The 17428-nt window shown below is 50.5% G+C and overlaps 1 protein-coding gene across 3 annotated transcripts in view; it reads left to right on the top strand.

Moving 5' to 3' along the window:
- The first annotated feature begins 239 nt into the window (after positions 1-239).
- GPATCH2L (G-patch domain containing 2 like) overlaps positions 240-17428 on the top strand; it is a 35047-nt gene continuing 17858 nt past the window's right edge. For 2 of the 3 annotated variants that reach the window (XM_078608713.1, XM_078608715.1), the window contains exons 1-8: positions 240-354; positions 2479-3827; positions 3939-4182; positions 4873-5096; positions 5900-6182; positions 8749-8810; positions 9242-9433; positions 11003-11082. In XM_078608713.1, coding sequence (XP_078464839.1) covers positions 3356-3827; positions 3939-4182; positions 4873-5096; positions 5900-6182; positions 8749-8810; positions 9242-9433; positions 11003-11082 — 1557 coding nt within the window. In that variant the 5' untranslated portion in view covers positions 240-354; positions 2479-3355. The other variant, XM_078608714.1, reaches the window with a different exon arrangement.

Below are 17428 nucleotides of genomic sequence, written 5' to 3' on the forward strand. Positions count from 1 at the left end.
TGCACTTAGTCACTTTAAGATGTTTTCTTGTTCATGTTTTTTGTTTGTTGCACCCGATTCAAGAGCCGAATGGCTCACAGGGCTACACCTAATAAATGATCTTGAACTTGCTGCTGCTCCTACAGCTGCTGCTGCTGAGCCGAACTTGTTTATATCACCACGTGTGCAAAGGGGGGGGGGGGCTCTCACGTCGCCCGCCAGTGACGTCACCCCGCCCACACCCTTACCAAGATGGCCGCCGACATGTTTCTGTCTCTCCTTACCCAAGATGGCGCCGGCCCCGGCCTCACGTTGCCTCTCAGGGACCCCCCCCCCCTCCGTGAAGCGTCAAGCGGAGCACGAAGCGGAGAGGCGGTAAGGGGGGAGAGACGCAGCGGCGGCGCTTCACCTTGTTGTTGTCGTTGTTGTGACACAGGCAACGCTTGATTGCGTTGCCGATCGCGTTCGCAAGAACGACGCCAGTAACGGAAGAAGGCGTCGCGTTGTTGACGCGAGCGCGGCCTGACGACGATTCGTGTTGGAGATCGAGAGAGACACCAACAACAACAACATCACCGCCAACACCTCCCCCGTTAATGTAACGTGGTCATGGCTACATCAGGCGATTTGTTTGTTGGTGACGAACTGGGGATTATAATGCTGCTGCTGCTGCGACACTAATGACTCGCGTGCGACGTGAAGGCGCGATGCCTGCCCGATGATTGTTGATGATGGAGTGTGCGTTCGTATTTTGTGCCACACGGTGTGTGTGTCACGGTGTGTGTCAGTCACACACTGTGTGTCAGTGTGTGTGTCAGTCACACGGTGTGTGTGTCAGTCACACGCTGTGTGTGTCAGTCACACGCTGTGTGTGTGTGTGTCACACTGTGTGTGTGTGTGTCACGGTGTGTGTGTGTCAGTCACACTGTGGGTGTCATTCACACGGTGTGTCAGTCACACGGTGTGTCAGTCACACGGTGTGTCAGTCACACGGTGTGTCAGTCACACTGTGTGTGTCACACGGTGTGTCAAACGGTGTGTCACACGGTGTGTCACACGGTGTGTGTGTGTCAGTCACACGGTTTGTGTGGCACAAACGTCGGCTCGGCCTCGAATGAGTACCTGGTGCGGTGGGTAAACATCGCCACTGGGGAGACAAAGGCGGCCGGGCGTGGTGCTGGCCACCCACCCCCTCGTGCGTGCGCCTTCATAGGTGCTCACTAACAGTCTGTTAAGGCTACACGGGGGATCTTTGTGTGTTATTGAAGGTGCACCTAGCCTGGCACAAGCGCCGTGAGATTGTTGTTGCTCACTGCGGTTGATAATGTTATGATCACGAGAGTGTGGTTAAGACTGGGTGAGGAGAGTGTGGTTTAAAGCGGTTGAACGTGTGAATAAGGCTGCTTGGAGCTTTGCAAGTGTCATTAAAACGATGGTTATGCGAGTGGTTTTCGAGTGTGATTAGATGCTCAGAGCGCGGTTAAAACTGGTTTGTGAGGGCTCAAAACAGTGTGGTTTTTGAGTGGTTGAATGCAATCTGGATTTAAAGCTTTCGTGACTGCAGGAATCTAATTAAAAGCCTTTTAAAAGTGCCTATCTTATAACAAACTAATTAAAAGCCTTTTAAAAGTCTACCCCAGCAACAGACCACGCTTTCCCACCTGATGATGGACGCTTGTGTTGCGCCCGAAACGTCGTGATTTATTTTATTTTTCTACCTACGTGACTTTACCGAAAGAACCAAAGAGTATGGGTGAATGCACTTGATTGGGTGGTTAAGAGAGCATGATCACTATCGTGGTTATGAAAGTGGTTTTGTTGACCTGGTCAAGCAAGGCCTATTATACCATCGAGTTGCATACCTCTCAAGCCCTTACCAGTACCTACGTTATCACAGACCATTCACACCTCATTGGTTACCCGTGCCCTTATAAATCTCAACGTTCATCCTATAAAGTCCCATCCCAAGAGAAAAACACAAATAGACAAATTAGTATTATTTGCCCGTATTGAAACGTTTCTGCGCCGTATGGAGCTGAAAACTCAAATTCCTCTGTACCAGAATACAGAGTAAACTGTTTGGGTTGACAGGTATGAAACCACCATCACCACCAACACCGCTTTTTACCTGTCAACCCCTTAATGAGTGCCCTACCTTATTACAAACCAATTCAGACCTTATTGGTCACCCCGTGCCCTTTTAAATCACAATGTTCATCCTACAAAGTCACATCACAAGGGAGAAACACAAACAAAAAGACAAAACAATATAATTGTGCCCGTATTGAAACATCTGTACGGCCATATGGACCTGAAAACTTCACTGTACAAGAATACGGGGTAAACAGTACAGGTTTACGGCTACGAAGTAGGCGCAGGGCTTTTGGGTTATTCTTCGCACTTTTAGGGGTCCCTGCGTGGCTTGATTTTAAAGTATACGCCGAAGCGTATGTTGCAAACGAGCACGTGTTAATACAACTTTGTGTGTGTTTGTAACAGGGTTTTCTGCATTCAGATTGACGAACAAGTCGATTGAACGCCCAAAGACTTCCTCGCGGGAGCCACAGATATGAGATCCAGCTCATATGTCACCTTAAGTCAGCTTTAAACCGTAAACAGTTGTTACAAGCCAGTGTTGTTGTAGGTTAAAGTCCGTCTCACATGCACGTGTAGTTTCCCCACAACCAGTATAGAGGAATTCAAGCTTACTCGCAGGAAGCATTACATTTCACAGTATTTGCCACGAACAAAATTAAGTAGTTTGTTTATGCTGCAAACTTTATAACAGTATTTGCCAATTGGTAGGGTTATTTTTTCAATCCAATAAAACCTTGCATTTAAAATAGGCTCCTTAAATAGGTGCGTTTTAACGTATAAACGTTCACCCGTTGTATATACGTTTAACATGGGAATGTAGCGCCAAGCACGCGTGCGTTGTGCCCACCCTTGTGCGTAGTTGAGTATTCAACGAGCAAACGTGGAATGCATGCCCTCTTTCTATGTGCGTAGCGATGCAGCGGTGTCGAATTTCATTCCAAATTTGCACGTACGTGTTCTTACTGATTTTTCTTACATTGCGTTTGACGCACATTGCAATGTCATAGAATTTTCCCGGTATCATAAGAGCAAAATGCAAGAATATTTTGAATAAAAGCAAAGTAGCCAAGCATTAAGCACCTTTGTGTAGTAGCACGAGTGTTGACACTGACAGGCAGGGTTACTTTTAAAAAGGCATCAGTATCTTATTACTCATTACTTGACGTTCACCCCTTAACCTGATCACAGAATAACAATAATAGAGGATTACCTGAAGTAGTCCGATAAGAGGGACCGCTATTACCCGTCACACGTCATACTCCAAAACACCGCCGGCGCCATGGACGAGCTCGTGCACGACCTAGCGTCGGCTCTGGAGGAGACGTCGGCGCAGAACAAGGCACGAGCAGCGGCAGCGGCGGAGGAGGAGCAGGATCCAGAGCAGGAGGAGGACGACGAGGAGGACGACGAGGAGAGGGCCGTTGCCATCGAGTGGGGTCGTCTACCCCCTCCGGCGCCGGCACCGCCGCCGCCTCCTCTGCCGCCCCCACCGTCCGGCGGAGCCCTGAGCCCCCGGCAGCTTCGGCGGCAGGCGCGCAAGCGGCGGGGACGCAAGCGGCGCGGGGAGCACGCCCTGAACCTGGCGCCGGCGCTGCTCGCGCGCCCACCCGCGTCGGCGACGGCGGCACGCGGGTATCTGAGCGAGGGCTCCGAGTCGAGCCAGGAGGAGGGGATGTTGGGTAAAAGCGGTAGCTCTAACGTCGCTGTCGTGGGCACCGGTGCAGCCATCAACATCGCGGCTGCCTGTGGGGGTGAGCGTTTCACCTTTCATTCTTTTGCATTGTCACCGTTGCTACCGCCGCGACCGTCATGGCCGCCGCCGCCGCCCCTGCTGCCTTGACCGTACCGCTCTCGCCACGCAGGGCCTGGGCCCGCCGCGACGGCGGGGAACAGCGACTCGGACGAGGCTCTGTGCGCACGCCGCCTGCGCCTGGCGTCTGCCTCATCGTCGTCGTCGCTCAACGCCGTAGCGCTGCGCCCGTGCGGCGCCGTGGCCGCCCCGCTCGGCCCGCCGACGAGCGCGCCGCCAGGGAACACCGTGACCGTCGTCGCAGCCATGTCCCCCGTGCTGGTGTCGCCAACGCTGGTGCCCGCGCGCCACTCCTGGTAAACGGCAACGAGAGCGGCGGTGATGATAATGGTGGTGCTAACGATCGTGGGCGAGTCGCTCGCGTTGTTAGCACTGCCGATGCTTTTTGGAAAGAAAATTATTTTTTCCCCCCCCCCCAAGTAAAATCCCGATTGTGTTGTCGGCGTCATGCGACGTTCTCTTGTAGAGCAATGCAACGCACCTCCTCACACGTCCAGTCATCGCCTCTCACACGCAGACTTGCACACGCCAATACAAATACCCACCATTCACCACTAAGTGACGGTGACGTCACCACGACACCTGTGTCAGGCCAGGTGCGCTTTGAGGCCACGTGACGTGTCGAAGGCTCCGCTGATATGAGATCACATGACAGACCCAGGTGCCATGGGTTGATTGACTGAGATGACTGGCAGATGCACCCAACTGTGCCCCATGCTGTGCCAACTTTCTGCCTTTTAGCCACCCGGCACTCCGCTCATTGTTGTGAGCGTCGCTCCTCTGCCCTTCGTTGTTGTTGGAGGGCGACTGCTTCCAAATGACCTTCACGAGCCTCCTCCATAGAAGCGCACACACAGCAGACTCGCACACAGCAGACTCTTACAGACACACACACAGCAAACTCGCACACACGGACACTGCCCACACACACGGACACCGCCCACATGCTCAAGGCGCTCGTGTTGCACCTTCGGTCACCGATGCAGGCACGAGTCGGACTCGTTCCCGGAGAGCGGCCCAGGACGCACCACCCGCCGGCGCCGCAAGGTCAAGCGCATGGCCGTCGACCCCCCCGCCGTCTCCACCCCCACCACGCGGGGAGGCATTGCCACGGCAACGGCCAGCGAGCCCCCCCTCTGCTCGCACCCACCCTTCTGCCCCCCCGTGGCATCGGCCGGCAGGGGCTACATGGGACCCGGCCTGCTCTTAGGTACGCTCCGTGGGTAAACGTCGCGGGTCTCGGCCGCCCAGTGCCGCTAAAGTGGCTGCCAGCCAATCCAATGGAAATGAATGGATCTTCGATTCCTGGTTTTTTTTTGCCGGAGCTCGGCCTTTGAGTGGAGTTAGTAAGTGAAAATGGCTTTGAATCTGACGAGGCATTCCTCAATATTGGGTATGTGACAGGTTACTCTCCAACCCAGTGATTCTATGAAGTGTCCCATGGCCATTCGGTTCAAGGATCTCTTCTCTTTGTCTCGTTTTCAGCATGTTTATCGTTTTGTCTCATTAACTCGAGGTGCATCAAACATTTGAGTGTGGCTGAAATCAAAGGTGAATGATTACTCTGTCATTTGTGAACTCTTCGAGTCAGCGTTACTAATGATTTCACACAAAATGTGCGAAGCAAGCCGTCTTGTGCTCCACGTACATGTGGTCACGTCACTCGCGGTAGGTGGGGATCATCTGCGCACATCTTCTCTCATCTTGTGATGAGCCGAGTCCTGCGCTGCGTTCGCTCAGGCATTGCATGCGACGCGGTGCGAGGAGGCTTAATGTGTCAAACACTGCAGCTTAAACAGCGTGAGCGGAGTTGTAGCAATTAAGTCGTATCCTGCAAAGTGTAGTGGCACTCTGCGAGTAGTCTGTAGATGCTATATAAACCCGAACTGTGTTGTAATTTTATGATGACGGCGTGAGATGGACGGGAGTCCTTTAGCCATTGTCTATCCAGCAGCGGATAGCCAATGGCTGATGATTCTGATGAATGACGAGGTGAGTTTGTTGCTGGTACAGGCATGGCGGCGTGGCGCCACCACAAGAAGCTGCGATTGGCACGGGGTGGTGGCAGCGGCGGCGGCGGCAGCAGCAGAGGGGCAGTGGGAGTCGAGTGGGGGGCCAGGGGGCCCCCCGGCGCGGGGGCCGAGGGAACTGACGAGGGCGTCGTCGTGGAGACGGGGGAGGACGCCGAGCTGGGAGGAGCGATGCGTGAAACGGCGGGCGCCAGCGGCGGGCGCGACGGGATGGACTGCGAGGAGGACGACGGCAACAAGAACTCGGATGACAACATGAGCGACGGGTACGCCAGCTGGTGCTGGGCCCTTGGGGTGGATGTCCTCTGCCTTGTCGGGGCATCTCTCTCTTTCATCATTCTCACTGTCGTCAGCCATGCACCACCATTCTCCACAATGCAACAGTCCGAGTTTGATCTCCTGCACACAAGTTTGATCTCATTGCTGAACCTCCTCTCTGACGTGTCCCCTCCTTTCCTACCATGCTGGCACCTGCCACATCTATCGGTCATCTTTATTGCTACACTTGTTTACCCAGGAAAGCCTCACGGAATATCATGACTCTTTTTTGCAGGAGAGTTCTGGCAAGTTTTCTTTTGTAGGAGCGACGTTGATTACAATGTATTTTCCGTTTGAGAAATTTGCAAGTAATTTTTAATGTTTGGTAAATTAGTACCATGACGCGAGCACACGATGGTCTTCTCTTTGAATGATGTCACAGAATCTTTAACTTTCACTGTAGGGCAGACGGAGCAGATTTTTTTTCATGGTTATTAAAACACCTCCGTAATAACCAGGGCTGCCACTAGATTCAAACAATAAACGTCTGTACTCTTTGTTTTTTTCGGTAAAATCACGTAGGTATAAAATATAATAAATTGAATTACGACGTTTCGGGCGCAACACAAGCATCCATCATCAGGTGGGACAACCACAGCAAGAAACAAATGCTGTGGTTGTCCAACCTGATGACGGACGCTTGTGTTGCACCCGAAACGTCGTGATTTAATTAATTTTCTACCTATGTAACTTTACCGAAAGAACCAAAGAGTATGGATCCCTGCAGTCACGAAAACTTCAAATCTAGACTAAACCTCTGTAACAAGTGGCGAACGCGCTACCACTAGGCTATGTCACCGACCTTTCTTTCCATGAGTGTGATCTGCCCAAGTCCACTTTACTTAATCCTTTCTCATTCCGATGACGTCCGGCACGTCATCAGTTTTTCTTCCGATTTCCGTTCGGATGAAGTACGTGTACATCATATTCTTGGTTCTTTCGGTAAAGTCACATAGAACGGAAATAATAAAATAATGAAAATAAAACAATACATTTCTCACGACGTTTCGATTGCAACACAAGCAATCGTCATCAGGTGAAATTTACGTGTTCGTCATCGAAATGTAACCGGGAGAAAAATAAAGCCCGCTAATTTTATCGATACCAATGCTCCCACAAGGCCGTATGGGAAGGCGTGTGGCACAGTTTGGCACCCGCTATCATAGAGTGCAGTCCTGTCACTACAGTTCTCTGCGGTGAGGACAATATCTTTAAAAACAACGGCGCTATGCCTCTAAATAAAATTAATGCTCAACCGCTCGCGCGTTCCGAGATTCAGTAGTGAACGGGACTCACCCTGCAAATTGCATTCGTTTAGGAATGGGAAAGCGTTAATCATCCAAATGATATATCTCACACGCGCGTGTTTGTTTTGTGGTCCGTGATTACCTCTTTATGTATTGTCAGTCGTTATATATTTCCACACTTTGCACACTTTTGAGTCCCGTTTCATTTTTCAGTGTTAATGTTTCTGATCCATGTGCCGTAGCAAGTAATGTACACCGATTGAAAACTTTAACTCCTGGGCACATTGGAATGTCGATTTTCATAATGAAAGGCAGAGACTGGAGATTAAGTGAATTTGGAGCAAATAGGTGCAGGTGAGACAGAGATGTGTGATGGCAGATATGTAGTCGCAGATTACAGTGCGATAAGGTGAACGCTGTTCATAAAGATTTTAATTCGGTGCATATTTCTCTTGTCGCTGTTAAATGTGTAAATTTCCTAATAACTCCCTTCTGTCTCATCTGAATAATCGTGCAGTATTTGCCTTATCTCATACTGGTAGGAACCTCCTGGTTACACCAGCCCACAGGGGATTATTGTGTCCGTCGTGCAGGGAGGGGCTGGGTGGGGAGGGAGGGGCTGGGTGGGGAGGGGAGGGTGGGGAGGGGCTGTGTGGGGAGGGTGGGGCTGGGTGGGGAGGGGAGGGTGGGGAGGGGCTGGGTGGGGAGGGTGGGGAGGGGCTGGGTGGGGAGGGGCTGGGTGGGGAGGGGCTGGGTGGGGAGGGGCTGGTCACCCCATGGTGCCCTTATAAACTCAACGTTTAACCTACTCACGCCGGCTTGTGCCCGCCCTCACAGTTGGGCATATTTGCGGAATATACCACGCCACCGTTGACCCTGGCCATTGACCGAGCAACCCAACGTTCCTACCAGCTCCCTCTGCAGGAATGTGTTTGTCTTCTGTTACTACATAGATATCAGATTTAGATAAGAAAAAACTCTATATATCAAACCAAAATGTGAAGCCAAACGGACAGGACACACGGATACGCATGTGCATGAACACTTGTAAAAGTACAAGTTCATCTTTAACCATACTTAATCTACTGGTGGATGAAGGACTTCCCAAGCCGTCGGCATATCTCGTAATCCCACGGTGTTATAACCCACGAGCGCCTCTCGGACCCATGAAAATTGAGCACGGAGGTTATTCTTTTTGTGATGATGTCGAGTAACTTATGTGTCACTTCTGCATCTGTTCCCACAAACCTTCACCTCCTCACACCAGCGACACGAGCAGTTTGGGCAGCAGCGACGCGGGGCTTTACACCAATGACGAGGGCCGGCAAGGTGAGAGCTGCGAGTGTGTGGGCACGTGGTGGCTGCGTGCTCTTCATGCACTGCACTAGCAACCGGGAAACCCAAGTTATCTTCCCGACCACGGCTAACAGCAGTGGCGAGTGGTTATCGGGAGTGATTTTCTAAACCGATTCTGGCCTCCACTAGGTCGTTTCAGCCTTGTGTGAGTACTTGGGTGTCGTGTATAAACGGGCCCAATGGGGAAACAAAAGCAGCCGGGCCTGGTGCTGGCCACACCAATCCTTTTGTGCGCCATGCCGGCCTCCATAAATGATCGCTAACAACACTTGCTGCAACATTCTACAAGGCTACGTGGGTGACATTTGTCTTTGTGTGTGTGCCGATTCTCATTCCCCCCCCTCTTCTCCCACCTGCCCCATCCGCCCACCCTGTGCCGTCGCCCATCTCCCGGCCCCCGTCAGCCGACGACGAGCAGAGCGACTGGTTCGGCGAGACGGACCGCGAGGTGGGCCCCGGCGTGGGGGCCGTGCCGCCATGGTGGCAGCGGCCGCGGGAGCTGCACGCCCCGCCGGCGCACCGCGACGCAGGAGACCCCGTCCTGCACAGCCTCCTCGCTGGCGGATTCCCCCTGCTCTCCCGCACGGGGCACAGAGGTAGGCGGGGGCAGTGGCAATGACGGTGTGTCGTTGCTCTGGGTGACCAGGAGATCGGCGATCAATGTTTGGTCGCCGCGTTGATGGCGTTCGTCGTGGGCCGCGTGAAGGCTCCCGTCTTTCCCTCGACGATGGTGGTGACGATGGTGATTGCGATGACATCACCATCATCCTGATCATCATGTCGGTGGTCTTGAATGTGTGATAATAACAACATCTGTATCGCCATGATTAAAATCGGCAGCAGCATAATTCGTATTATCATCTGCATGAGACATCATCTACTGATGTCATAACCATCACGGGGAGCTGTCGCAGGTATTGGGTGGTGCTCATCTTCACTAACAGTTCTGAGCCAATACGTATGAGCCGATAATTTAACTACCACCATGTAAAAAGTGGTCGTCCTATGAAACTAAACCGCTCCCTGACTGCCCGCCACACGAATGTGGAATTTCCACCACCGGCTCAGCACCGCCAGCAGAGACGAATTCTGTCCCTTGCCCCTTTGATTGGAGAGACGCTTTAATTTTTCAAATAGCGAGTAACCGGCGTGGTTATCGTCGTCATCATCATCGTGATCGTCGTACACGAGTGAGTGCACACACACCAGCACACACGTGCATGCACAGCGGCGCACCCTGGACCCTGCGGCTATGCAGACCAGCACAGGGGGCAGATGGCTTCAACCAGCGACTACAGATGTGATCCCAGCCCCGTCGGGGAACACATGGAGGCTCTGCCGCTCCGTCCCCAGGCCCTCCGCCACCACCGTCTCCTCTCTGCCCTCTACGCTGGCATGGGCTGTGCGCTAATGGGGGGGGCAGGGGGGGGCAGTGGAAGGGGACCGCCCTCGCCCTGCGAGCCTTGTACACCTGGGTTTGAATCCTGGTTCTGGCATGCCTCCACCCACGTGCGAAATAATACATACAGCTATGTTACATGGTACGTAACAAAACAATCATTAAATGAGATTAAAATGTAATTATTCCATGCATCCGTATGTGTGCGTCCATGTATGGGTTGAGCATTATTGTGCTGGTTAGCGCACTTTGCTGCGAACCCGCCACTGCGAGTTCGATTCCCCCTCTTGCACATTTTACATTGGTAACCAATATCTGAACCGGTTCAGGGCCTCCCCTAGTACAACTCAGCCTTAAGTGAGTGTGCAAGCATCAGCATTGGGGAGACAGCGGGCCTTGCGTGGTCGTGGCCACCCACCCCGTCGTAGGTGCTCGCTAACAGCTCTTGCCGCAACAGTCCGTGTGTGTGTGTGTGCAGTGGGAGGGTAGCGGTTAGCGCACTGCACTCCGAACCCGGCGACCCGAGTTTGATTCCCGCTCAAATAATCGTCTCCCCTAGGTCGACTCGGCCTCAAACGAGTACCTGGTATGGGGTGTAAACATCGCTAGCACTGGGGAGACAAAGGCGGCCCGGCGTGGCGCTGGCCACCCACCCCCTCGTGTGCTGTGCCGGCCTCCATAGGTGCTCGCTAACAGCACTTGCCCCAACGGTGTTAAGGCTATATGGGGGACCTTTGTCTTTGTGTGCGTGCATCGTCACGTTCAGGGTTCCACGCACGATTGAGCCGCCTGCCGGGAGTGGCGGCGCGGAGCATCCGGAAGGGGCGGAGGCGTCTCCCCGGGAAGGTGTGCTCACAAACGGCATCACTCACGAGCGACGTTCACCAACCCGTACCCCTGGCTCGCTTGCTACTACCTCCCTACACGCTTACCGACTCGCCAATTCACTTACACTCTCGCTTGCTCAACTTGCGCATTGAATCACTCCTTGTCTCACTCACTCGCACACGGGCTCGCACGCACTAATTTTATTGAGCGCTCACTATCTAACTAATTAATCTAAACATGCTTTGAGATTATTTGGCTGCTATAAGTTTTCCGCTTGATAAGCCACTTCGTTGAACTGTCATTTATGGCCAGGTCGCCCTGCTGAAAACGAAGCTAATAGCTGAGTTGCATTTACCTGGTAAAATAAACATAGATGTATATTTTTAGTGAATTTCTTACCTTTCTAATACTTTTGTATTGTTTGTTGTTGTAACTTTCTGACCTGCCCCTACTGGACATCTGTGAAAAGGAGCTTTATAGTTCATCAGATTCCTCCTGCAGTCAAAATAAATATTCTGATTGTGATCCCAAGTTTGCTCTGTATAACCAGACGGGAACTCGAGGGGCGACAAGGATGAGTGGCATTTGCAAAAGTTACCTGGGTGACCAAAATGACGAAGCCATTCAAATACGAAACACAAAAAGATTCAGATTCTGACTCGCTCGGTCACGCGTTTATTCACTCCTGCACTCATTAATTCTACAAAAGAGTGCTCGCTCACTCGCTTCCTCACTTCACTCACAAACACATTCACTCGCTCATTTACATGCTCCCTCTGTCGCCTGCTGACTTAATTATTCACGTGTTAATTCACTCACCAAATCACCCACTCACAAGCTTGTTCACTCTTCCATTAGCTCGCTCGCTCGCTCGCTCATGTCCTCAATCGCTTACAAGCTCCCGACAAGGTGCCACTCATTTTATCAACCTCAGGAGTGATGATCCCTGACCAGGAATTAAACTTGGACCATTTCAATTGTGATCAAGCACTCCACGCACAGTGCCACCCGACTGGATTTAAATCAACATGATTCGCGCAAATTCCAAGAACGTAAACGTACAAGTAACTAGTTCAATTATATCACTTTAAAAACCTGAAATACGGAACTATGTTACTTTACTTCCGAATATGTTGAGTAGTCAATTAATTCGGGACATTAGGTTTTAGAAGCCACCTTCCCCATCACTGCCCATTCTTCTCTTGTGTGGTGTGCTTCAGAGATAAGCAACTGATTTTTGGAATTGCAAACACTCGCTATAAATTGATGCTTGGGTTATTTAGCCATTCAACGGCGCTGGCTGTCAGCTGTTGAATCGCGATGGTGCCGCGTCGTTCAAAGGCCTTGATGGGCAGTCGACGATCGACCATGTGCTCCATTGTTTTCGCCCCGCATTTTCAGGCGGAATTATCTTTTATACTTCCACGCTCTCGCATTACAAACGTTCCCGCTACCAATATCGGACGAGAATCGGGTTCAGCATTGGAACCCGGGTGGCTAGCCCGGTCCTGCGAACAGGGGGGGGGGGGGTGGGTGGGTTGGCGGTGGGGGTAGTCCCAGTGCTTGCCCGTTTTCGCACGTATGGCTGCTCGCGCGCACATCTCTCTTCGTCCGTGCTGATGGATTGCTCGAGGCACTAATTTTGACGCCAAACATCAGGTTGAGTTCGAAGGTCACCGTTAAACCAGCTGCCACCGAGCGGCGGCTTCTCAGATCGACCCCCAGGTCACTAGGAAACACCCGGAAGCGCCCCGCTTGGCTTAGTCAAGCAGGGCGCACTTAATACGTACAAATGTGTATTTCATTTGTGATACCCAGTGCATTTTCTATTCAGTTTGAAATAGGTTTTAGTTACTTCGGTCCTACACTAAATATAAAATGTGAAAATATCCTTTATATATTGGTGTGATATTGAAGGACCAGATGGCTTTCGCAGATTTTTTTTGGTTCCGTGATCCAGCATGTGTTTTGTGTAATTGATGTGTGCGTTTGTGTGTGTCTGCACCTGCGTGGTACGTTGAGTCTTGTTTAAATGTAGCGTACGCCTGCGTGTTTGCATGTGGGGGGGAGTGGTGGTGCACCGGTTAGCGCATTGCGCTACGAACCCATCAATTCGAGTTCGATTCCCGCTCACGGCCAATACCAGTGACGATTATCTGAACTGGTCCTTGGCCTCCCCTGGGTCAACTTGGCCTCAAATGAGTACCCGGTGCGGTGTGTAAATATCGCCACTGAAGAGACAAAGGCAGTCGGGCGTGATGCCGACCATCCTTCCCTTCGTGTACCGCGCCAGCCTTCATAGGTGCTTGGTGACAGCACTTGCCCCAAACGCCTGTTAAGGCTATACAGGGGATTATTATCTTGGGGTAGTGGGTAGCATGCTGCAATCTAAGCACAGTGACCTAGGTTCCATTCCCGGTCATGGTGAACAACTTATGCCGAGCGATTTCTTTACCGGTCCTGTGCCTCTGCTAGGTTGACTCGGCCGTAAATGAGTGTGTAAATATCAGTACTGGGGAAACGAAGGTGAACGGGCATCGTGCACTACATTTTCCCACCCATGTGTGCCACGCCATCTGCAATAGATGCTCACTGACGGGGCCTTTCTATTCAGTCCATATGACTATACATGGGTGCCTTTGTTCTTGTGTACGTGTGTATGTGTGTTTGTCTTTGGCATGCCTGTGGATTTACATTCGTGCTTTACATTCTTGAAAGTGCTCATTGTTCATTGCTAAGCAACCACATTAGATGCGTCATAACCTGTCCATCAATTTTGCAAGCGGCAATCACTCGCGAGCGTTGATTTTTTTTGTTTAGGCTTAAAAAAATTAAATGAAATTAGTTTTCGACCGGGGTCACAAAATTACCCTTCAAACGTACCCTCGCGGCACCTCGGCGAGCCGGGCTCCCACTAACCCGCACGGCGGCCCGTGCTTTACATAACGCAAGGTTTGATTGGTTCTGGAATAATTATTATTTTGTAAACGACGCCGTAGGTGGCTGGGTGGCTCAGAGGTCAGAGTACCGATCCGTCGCCGCCGCCCACCGCTGAGTCTCTGGGTTCGAATCCAGGCAGACGCAAGAGATATTAACCACCTCGCATGGTATTCAGGAGGTCGTGGGTTCGATCCCGACCTTGACGCCCACTCTATATTTGGAGTTTGCGTGTCTCTCTCCCCGTCGTCGAGTGGATATTTTTTCCGGGTGCTCCGGTTTTTCCCTCTAAATTTAGAATCAACATGCGTTTAGGATATTTGGCTGGTGTAAAGTTCCACATGAGAAGCCACTTTGTGGACCTATCATTTGCGTCCAGGTCTCTTCTGGAAAAGAGTTAGACAGCTCAGTGGGCCTTACCTGGTAATATAAAAAATACATAGTTTATAGTTTTAACAGATTAAACTGAGTGTTCAAGTGGTATTGAGTCGATGGTCTCAACCCAATCACCAATGACTACATAAAAAAAATACCTCCGACATATTAGATTTGGGTTTTCACTTAATTAATAAACAGCTCTGAGAATGATATACAGTGGTACCCCGGAGATCGAACTTACTTCGTTCCAGAAGGCCATTCGAACACCGATTTGTTCGAACACCGAATTCGTTTTCCCCATAAGAATTAATGTAAATGACATTAGTTGGTTCCAGACACAAGAAATCTCTCATTATAAAGCATTTTACACGAAGTTTACAGTAATTACATGCATAAAATCATAAAAAAATCAAGAAACAATAAATAAATGGAATAAATGAATAAATATATGAAATAAAAGAACATTGAACTTCACTTTACCTGTAGTAAGGAGAGTTGATGACTTCAGTGGAAGGTGGTGAGGAGGAGGAGGTAGTGGTGTTATTGTTTGGAAGGGGAGTCCCCTTCCATAATAATGTCGGGTAACTGCCCTTCTGGGGTTCTTTCTCTTTTGTGCCTCTTTTCTGCCACTAACTGTGAGTCACTTGAGCTCTTTCTGACTAAAAACTTATCTAAAGAGGTTTGTTTCTGCCTCTCATACGGTAAAACCTTTGTCTGGGCAAGCGTCATGCACGCTGGCTATACGCGTCTCAGCCGTACAGATTCTTTTAAGTCGCGATTGGCCGTTCGACCTCCGAATTTTCTTCGGTTTCCGGGGGGAAAAAATGTTCGGAAATATTGTTCGAACACCGATTTGTTCGAGTTCTGGTGCATTCGATCTCCGAGGTTCTACTGTATATTGATTTGGCTGTCGCGCGATGAACATACTCTCGGTGACCAAGCGGGTGAGAACGTTTGTGCCCCCTGGTGCACGGGTAAAAAAAGAAAAAGGTAACTTCAATGGATTCGGCATTAGCTCAGTGATACCCACTTCCATGGACCGTTGTCATAGATGGTTGAGTTGCACCCAAAGGTGCAAGTAATATATCAACCAGTCTTGGACCTCCCCTAGGTCAGCATGGCTTTAAATAAGTACCTGGTGCAGTGTGTACAAATCAGAAGTGGGGAGACAAAGGTGGCCAGACATGTTGCTGGCCACACCATACAGGTGTCTGCTGCGAATAGCACTTTCCCCAACAGTCTGTAAAAATCTGTATGGGGTTCTTTGTCTTTTGTGTGTGTGTGTATGTGTGTACATCCTTGTGTGTGTGTTCATCCTTGTGTGTGTGTATTTGTATGTGTGTACATCCTTGTGTGTGTGTACATCCTTGTGTGTGTGTGTATGTGTGTACATCCTTGTGTGTGTGTGTATTTGTATGTGTGTGTACATCCTTGTGTGTGTGTACATCCTTGTGTGTGTGTATTTGTGTGTGTGTACATCCTTGTGTGTGTACATCCTTGTGTGTGTGTACATCCTTGTGTGTGTGTGTGTGTTTGTATGTGTGTACATCCTTGTGTGTGTGTACATCCTTGTGTGTGTGTATTTGTGTGTGTGTACATCCTTGTGTGTGTACATCCTTGTGTGTGTGTACATCCTTGTGTGTGTGTACATCCTTGTGTGTGTGTGTATTTGTATGTGTGTACATCCTTGTGTGTGTACATCCTTGTGTGTGTACATCCTTGTGTGTGTGTGTGTGTGTACATCCTTGTGTGTGTGTACATCCTTGTGTGTGTACATCCTTGTGTGTGTGTGTGTTTGTATGTGTGTGGACATCCTTGTGTGTGTGTGTATGTGTGTACATCCTTGTGTGTGTGTGTGTACATCCTTGTGTGTGTGTGCGTATTCACTTGCACCTCTTCCCTCCGCCTCCTCTCCCCCACAAATCCCCCCCCCCTCTTTCAAGGTCAACTTACTAGAGAAACATTGATCCACGCTGAATCTACCCCAGCCCCCACCAGTCATTCTGAGCACTAAACTGGGGGAAAAGAATGCCCCTCTCATACCTCCCTTAACTCTTTCATGTGCAGCAACGGGAGTTTGTTTCGCATCGTGGGGTTGAGATTGCACTGCTATGTGCTTGGTGAAGTGCGGGTGACAATTATTGATTCGCTCGTACCATTTGGCTTCATTTGCTTGAAAAGGAAGATGCAGCACCGTCAATTCAGACTGCTCTTTGGGGGTATGCGTGCTGAGGCTGTGCGTCCCGGGCTGGCTGACGTGAGTTTGAAGCTCGGTTATTCAGAAAGAAGACTTCAAAGCCGCGATCTGGCGCTTTCGTGAATTCACTGCATTTGCGTCGTGGCAGTCGTAGTGGTGATCCGCGCATTAATGATGTGCTTCACCGTAACTTTGCATTCTCTTTATAATTTTCCACAAAGTTATCGCAACCGCGCTGTCGAGTGCCGAGCCGCAAGATAAAATTATCTGTTCAGATCTATCACGGAGCGGTGGAACCCTTTGTGTTCGGGAACGGCCCACTGAAGCGGATATTACAGAGCTGCTTCTGAGATCCCCGATACTTGTAGTGACACTCTGGTCCACACAGCACGGCCCGAGGAAGCAGATATCACGAGGCTTCCTCTTGAGATCCTTTCTACGTTTTCTGGTCCACACCAGGGGGTAACGCTTTCCCACCCGGACAGTCAACCCGATACGTTTAATTCCCAGATTTAGAATGTAGCCAAACTACGCACAGAAACAAATTTAATTGGGTGGGTTTTTCAGTGTACAGGCATTGATGAATGGGCCAAGAGCATCAATTGACTGTCCTTACGAACCTGGTTTAATCACAGGCTGGATTCGAACCCTGGTCTCAGCTGTTGCCAGCTCAGTGCTCTGACCTCTGGATCACCCAGCCACCTCCCATTAAAGGAAACATCAATTTTACTTGTCTTCTGTTCTCATTAACGGTGACTCAAACTCCGTGTCAGCTCAGGACACAGGCTTGGTTTGGTCACGCTACTTTATTTATGGCTCGCGTCTTCGTTTGAAGGCAAACTCGTCGCATTG

The sequence above is a fragment of the Lampetra planeri genome, chromosome 30, assembly GCF_965212315.1.
Source record: "Lampetra planeri chromosome 30, kcLamPlan1.2.h2, whole genome shotgun sequence".
NCBI lineage: Eukaryota > Metazoa > Chordata > Hyperoartia > Petromyzontiformes > Petromyzontidae > Lampetra > Lampetra planeri.